General features: G+C 40.8%; 1 protein-coding gene across 6 annotated transcripts in view; it reads right to left on the bottom strand.

Moving 5' to 3' along the window:
- Positions 1–6887, bottom strand: part of si:dkey-237h12.3 (teneurin-3) — a 188748-nt gene that overhangs the window by 70119 nt on the left and 111742 nt on the right. For all 6 annotated transcript variants that reach the window (XM_015950707.3, XM_015950714.3, XM_015950722.3 and 3 more), the window contains 4 exons: positions 5686–5896; positions 4544–4645; positions 2860–3054; positions 1557–1757 (listed from right to left, as the gene is read on the bottom strand). In XM_015950707.3, coding sequence (XP_015806193.1) covers positions 1557–1757; positions 2860–3054; positions 4544–4645; positions 5686–5896 — 709 coding nt within the window. The remainder of the gene's footprint in view (positions 1–1556; positions 1758–2859; positions 3055–4543; positions 4646–5685; positions 5897–6887) is intronic.

Raw genomic sequence — 6887 nt, 5'->3', positions numbered from 1 at the left:
CAAACCCTCAGAGCATGAGTGACTTGTGGCGATCAGATGTCTACATTTGTTTCCTCAAACCCAAGGAAGCCTTTTGTAGTGGATTTGCTTTCTGTGGCCGGCTCAGATGACTTTCTTACTGCTATTTGTGGAAGAACCAATACTCTGAGGCATTTCAGTGTGTTAAAAGACATTTAATATTGTTGCTCTTGTCTGAATAGACGGCTCACATTGCATTACTCCAAATGCACTGTAAACAAATCCTCTGTCATAAAGCTCTTTTGTGCTCATGATGCACTGAAAATGATGTGTGACTTATTTATTTTGTTTAAAAATAGAGTAAAACTTTGCTCAATCTGCGATATAAAAAATGAAGTAACCTACAGTTGTGCTCACAAAATGCAAGGCTGACACCACGGAAACTGTAAAGTTTCAGTTCAGACGCTCATTCATCACCTCAAGAGCAGACACAGAATATAAATTACTGCGACATCGCAAATGATTAATATGTTTACTTACTTACTAAGCTGAGGAAGAAGTGGATTTATGATTGATTCAGAGGTTTCTTTTTAAAATGTTCACACATTAATTTTCGAAAATAAATTGTTTAAGCTCACCAAATTACATATAAAAGCACAAGATGACGAATATAGGATTTATTTATTTCAATATTTTAAAAAAATATCTATAATAACTTCTATTTTCATCGTAGCTCATGTCCCAAACTTACACAATTACTGCTTAACTTTGCTTTAATAGGACAACCACATGTGGTCGTAATGTTTTGAAACAGAGTTATGTTATTTCAACTTACAGCCTGTTAGTAAAAGCGTATGTATCAGCTTTTTTTGGGGACCTGGAGTCTGGCGCAGCAAGGGGGAGTTTGTTTGGGATAAATACGGAGAAATGTGGTGCCAATTACTTGTTAGCGGAACTGAAACGTTACCACAAAAACAGCAAAAAACACATAATACCGTAGATCTAACTGCACTGATTGCAAGGAACGTGTTGGTGCAGCACAAACATCACAGCTCTATCATCAATGAAAAGAAATGGATGGCAGAAAAGGCTGCAGATTCGTCTCTGTGAGGCTTAATACTACTTTAATTTTGTTGAGGCTTGTGTGTGTGATTTGAAAAACTTCGTGCCTCCGGTGATTGCATCAAAAAAGTAAAAAAAATAAAAAAAAACACGAGAAATGTTAGATTTAATTAAAATGCTGAAATTTCATTCCAGCTGAAACTCTTGATTAACAATTGAGTCACTCATCATAAAAAGTACTCAGCCACTCATCTGAGAATCAATAATTTATCCTTTTTTTCAAATTAGAAGGTCAAACATTACCAGCTGGAGTTCTCAAGTCTTTCAGTTACCAATTTCTTTGAATTAGCTTGCAAAATTTATATATTTAAGATTTCTGAGCTCTTATATTTTCAAAAGATGTATTTTTTATTTCAATGAGCAAACTAATAGTGAGGAACTTTGTTGAACGTAAAGTCGTGTTTGTTGCAACCTTCAGCCAGATGGGAACACACATGAATTTGAAGAGACGAAGAGGGGAGGAACGGCTTTCTGACCTATAGAGCAGTCGGCTCCTGTCCACTTGGCCTCGCAGACGCAGGTTCCTGTGTCGGTGTTGAAAGTGCCGTGACTGGAGCACTGGTCTGGACAAGTGCTCTTCAGAATCTCACAGCTGATCCCTCCCCAGCCCGGGTTACAGTGGCACTCACCATGATGACAGGCTCCGTGACCGGAGCACGTCGGGTCCACACAGTCCACTGAAGACACAAAACCAGGATGACAGCTGTGTCAGTTTACCACTTCTAGATACAAACCTACTTATTTACCTTGGCCACTTTGAATGCGCTACCAGCCAAAAAGTCATTTTTAGAGTGGAAATGCTCGAGTGCCGGATGACGGCTGGGGAGCCACAGCTGAAATTTTTGGGTTTGGAGGATGCCAATAACAATTTTCCACCCTGCGTTCTGCTACTTTCTCTATGTTATATTATAGGGTACTTTCAACATAGAGACAGATAATTAAGCTCTATTATAGGCACTGTGAAACAAAGCACAATTAGTGTCTAGACTGATATGATCAATTACTATTAACAATTTGCAGATCAACTGGCTGATCTAGGTCAATAATTGGCAATTATGGTCTAATCAACCCTTTAGTAACACGGGGAACTTACAGGCCTTCTGTGCCTCTGCTCAAGTAGTTTTGTTGAGAATTTCTGGATTTACTCAGGCACAGATAAGCCTTCATTATATCCACTTTATCAAACAAAAGTGTTTCCATGCAAGCTAAGAACAACGCGCATAACTTCCTCTCCTATGTGTTCCTTTATCACGTTTCTTTCCTCCAAAGGAAACCACAACATATTCATTAAGTGAACTCAATAGCTTTAGCATGGAAGTTCAACAACTCCCACATGTAAATCTGAGCTGATAATTGCCTTTTATCTGCATGGGGATCGATAAAGTTAAATGCAAAGAAGTGAAGGGGGTGGCTGCGGGAGGGGGGGTTGACAAGGGAGAGGAAGCAGGCCTTTTCTTTGCAACAAAGAGGAACAGATGCCACGGACTGATTGATTTTTACAGGTGTCGTCATCTGTGGAGCCCTCCAGTAGGTGAATGCATCGATAGGCAATGCGCAGTCTGTTCAAGCTTGTACCCTCATGTAGTCTAAACACTAAGAGGGACTTAATTTATACACACAATATCAATAACAACATCCAAAGCATTATCTGCTCGGTGGAGTCGAAAACACCGATTGTTTCACTAAGAGAATTTGTTGATTCCCCTGGAGCATGGTGGAGACATTTGTTGCATCAATCTGCTTTGAGTCCAGGAGGAGGAGTTTTTCTTTCTGGATTACCTTGATCACAGTTGACTCCTTTGTGGCCCGTGTTGCACACACAATTTCCCGCCACACAGAGTCCATGTCCCCCGCATTGAGGATCGATGCACTGGGAGGCTGGAACATCGCACTCCGTGCCCTTCCAGCCACTAAAGCACTGACATCGCCCCCTGGTGTAATCGCCATTACTGCTGCACAGCACGGGACAGGCAACTGCAGGAAGAAATCAGGCATAAAGTCGACTAATTACACTCACTTCCAAGTTAATTATTTATTTTATTGCCCTAGTTGTAAAATTAACACATTAGTTTCCTCATACTGTGCATTTTTAGCGTCAGATTATGACTTAATAAATACTTTTATCTCCTGTTTCTTTCATATTAACACACTGCCTGGTTTGATTTTTCAGCTAACGGATAAAAAAATGACAGAGTTCAGGCCTGCTTGATTCATTGATTGAGCCAAAAAAGAAAAAAAGAGAGAAAGAAAAGAGGAAAACCACACTTGTCAAGCGGTATGCAAATGTCTTTCACAGTGATGTCACTAAGTAAAGAAAAAAGTGCATTTCTGGCAGTTCAAGAGCAGTCACTCTGCAGAGAAGAATAACCACCGTTGGAGTGCACTTTGCAATTAATTCAATGGACAAAAAGCTATGTAGCGTACTTAGTTAATGGGAACATCCTACAAAAGCATAACATGCTCGTGTCTGATATTTGAAGGCATCATATCAGGCACTTTAATAATGCAGATGGCACCATTTGTTTGGTAAAAGGGTGTAAAAAGAAAAAAAAACACATCCGCAGTTACAGGAAATGATTCACCACTCATATCAGTATTTTAAATGTCAAGCTGGGACAAGCGTCTTGTTAGCTCAGATTATCGGGAAGTTAGAAACAGCCAGTGTGGCTTTGCCTAAAGGGAGAAGAACTTTATAAAATCCCATTACATTTTCCTGTATCTGGAATTCGTACAATGCCCTTTGATGGACTTGGCATCCTATCCAGGGTGTTCTCTGCTTCTCACCCTGTGGCATCAAGGATAGCCTCATGCCCTCCAGCTAAAAATATATGTACGAGTGAAACTGTTGAGGAATTGTCTCTAAAGAAACTCTCTGCTCTTTCTGGTCAGGGAATTCATGATCCTCACAAGCCTGCATGCTGAGGTGGGCACCGTTTTTTTTTCTAAAGTGCTGTATTGACTTAGTGGAAGCAATCAAGGAACTCATATTACAAAAGAAAAAAAACATTCTTTAATTTGTGTTAGGAATGCCTTTCAAGGTTTTTCTTTATGTTGCAGTAATGACACATTTCTAGGAAGCTTTTCATGCCATGCCTAGTTAAAATGCCTCTAAATGCAACTCTGTCTAAGTTCGACATCAAACAGACCAAATCTTTAGATGTTACTTCATGAGTAAAATATGTGACAGTTCGAATCATTTTGGTTTGTCTTTTATTAAGCATCCATCCTCAGATTGGTTCTGTAAGCACGGCCACAGACTTCTCTAACGTTCAAGACATTTTACTTTGGTCCAAAAGCTTTGGCTTTAAACACCAGACTGGTTTTAGTTGTCTCATCATTTATTAATAACTGCGTCAGTTTTAACACTTATCGGGTCCATTTTCCATTAGTGGAATATTGAACTGATAAGCCTTAGGAGGGCTAAAGTGAGCCTTTAAGATAATTATTAAAGCTGAGTAATTACCTCTGGAGCAGTAAGATCCTGTGAATCCAGCGAAACAGTGACACGATCCTGCCACACACTCTCCATTCCCGTAGCAGTTGTGTGTGCACTCTGACACAGATTCTGCGGACACAAGGGGTTGCAAGCATAAATAACACTTAGACATATCTGAACAGATTTATTTCAGATTCAGTAATAGTGGAGTAAACCAGGCTGTCTTCTTGTTTCTGCACCACAACTTTAGGACATGTGAACTCGTTTCTGCAACGCGGACCTCAGTCAGAGAATATATTTACAGCTGTTTGTTCATGTGCCACTAAGGTCTAAGCCTCCATAACAGTCTACTGCATGCTGACTGTTCCCATCTAAGCCCTGTTAAGTGAAAGACACAAAAAGGCATTTTATATTAATCCAAATAATTCCATGTCCTTGAGACGTTTCCCGTCCCTCCTGTCTCCTCTGCCACTTCAACCTTTTGAATGACTGATCATGCCCACACAAGTCATGCAATCTCCTGAGTGTTTACAGCTCAAATCCTCTCTGAGTTGAAGTTAATCTGACATATCCTACAGACAGATCTTGTGTTCTTTCAACAGACCAATGCTCATAAATCGCACCCCCCAAAGACCAGGGCCCTCATTTTGATCGGCGTTAAGAGGGCCAACTTTTATGTTATTACTTTAGCTTGTATTGGATGTTCATTGAGCCACTGTCAGACCCAAGCAATTTTGACCTCACACATCAATACCTTCATATTTGTAGGACTGGATCAATGGAACTCCCCAAAGGAAAGAAAAAGAAAAAACGTTAACTCAACCTTAGTGTGTTTTTCATAGCTCAAAACCCGCAAGGAAATTTCCTAGACTTCAGAACATGGAGGAGGTTGTTAGGAGGGGAAGGATCAATGCAGTGTATGGTCTTGCATTATTGTACTAACCATAATGATCCACAACACTGAAATGTAAACCTACATCTACCTTCTGTGTTACTCAAAGTTTGGAAAATCTCAGCTTGTTCGTGTGGCAGACAGATTGCCAAACACTCTCCCTGTTCATGAAGGCACAGCTGTTTCAGGAAATTAAAGTCTTCTAAACATGTCATTACACACCCTTCCAATCACACTCATTATAACCAGCCCAGCAGATGCGTGTTCTCATACATACCCTGGATGATGGTGTTGTAGGAGACAACTTCCACGCTTCGCCCGTCGTTATAAAAAGCAAAGTGCCACACCCCTGAGTCCAGGAACTGGATGAATCCTGCCTGGTGGACGGTGACCGGGTGGTCTAGCCGGGGCTTTGCGTCTGATTCGCTCTGCATCCAGTGCTCTTTGGCGATGAGCCGGCTGCCATCTAGAAGCTCAACAAAGTTGTACTGCAAAACGGAGAAAGAAAAAAAAAAACACCAAGAGGGCATTTCAGTAGATGCAATCTAATGTTATTTTAAAGGTGCATGAAGTAACATCCTGTGGTCCAATTAGGGGACTGCAGTCCATGTCTGCTCTGAGCAACTGTTGCCAGTTATGGATCAGTGCCAGAAGATTCTCGATGACAAGCAAAGAGGAGTCATACACTCTAAGCTGATAACTAGATAAATACATGTTGCCTCTGTCAGTGCGCCCCAGGGCTGCTGTAGCTACATCGTAGTTCATCCCCACCAGTGTGTGAATGTGTGTGTGAATAGGTGAATGAGTGATTGTGTTGTGAAGCACCTTGGGGGTTGTGGAACCCTACGAAGGTGCCATACAAATACAGACCAGTTACCATGTTTAACCCCCCACTGTCCTAATGGGTGTGACCATGTGAAGAAAGTTGACCATTGAGCAGGGTTGATGGTTTATCCCTTGGGTCCATGTGGCAGGGGTGAGGCGGTGCTCCCTCCTCACCCCTGCCACATGGACCTCAAGGGATAAACCATCAACCCTGCTCAATGGTCAACTTTCCTTGCGGGGTCACCCATAAAGACAGTGGGAGGGTTATACTGAAAAAAAGAATAATGTGCAAAAGTTCATTTATTTCCATAATTGGACTGAGAGACCATCTAAACGCTCAGGAACCGTTTGCAGGTGTTCTAGATTCATTAGCTGAATAGGGTGGGACACTTTTCTACAATATTGAACCTTTTCACAATATTCTAATTATCTGAGATTCTGAATGTGGGGTTTCCATCAGCTGTAAGCCATAACCAACACAATTATAACAAAAAAAGGCTCAACATATCTGGATTTGCATGTAATGAGTCTGTCTCATGTAATAGTTTTATCTTTAAGCTGAATTACTGAAATAAATTAACTTTTGCACCATATTCAAAAATTTCAAGTTTCACCTGTACTATTTTAAGTAGCTTGAGAAATGTTTTGAGCTGA

Source organism: Nothobranchius furzeri, chromosome 1 (assembly GCF_043380555.1).
Source record: "Nothobranchius furzeri strain GRZ-AD chromosome 1, NfurGRZ-RIMD1, whole genome shotgun sequence".
Classification (NCBI taxonomy): domain Eukaryota; kingdom Metazoa; phylum Chordata; class Actinopteri; order Cyprinodontiformes; family Nothobranchiidae; genus Nothobranchius; species Nothobranchius furzeri.
Note: the sequence above shows the minus strand (reverse complement) of the source record. Positions and strands in the feature narration are given on the sequence as shown.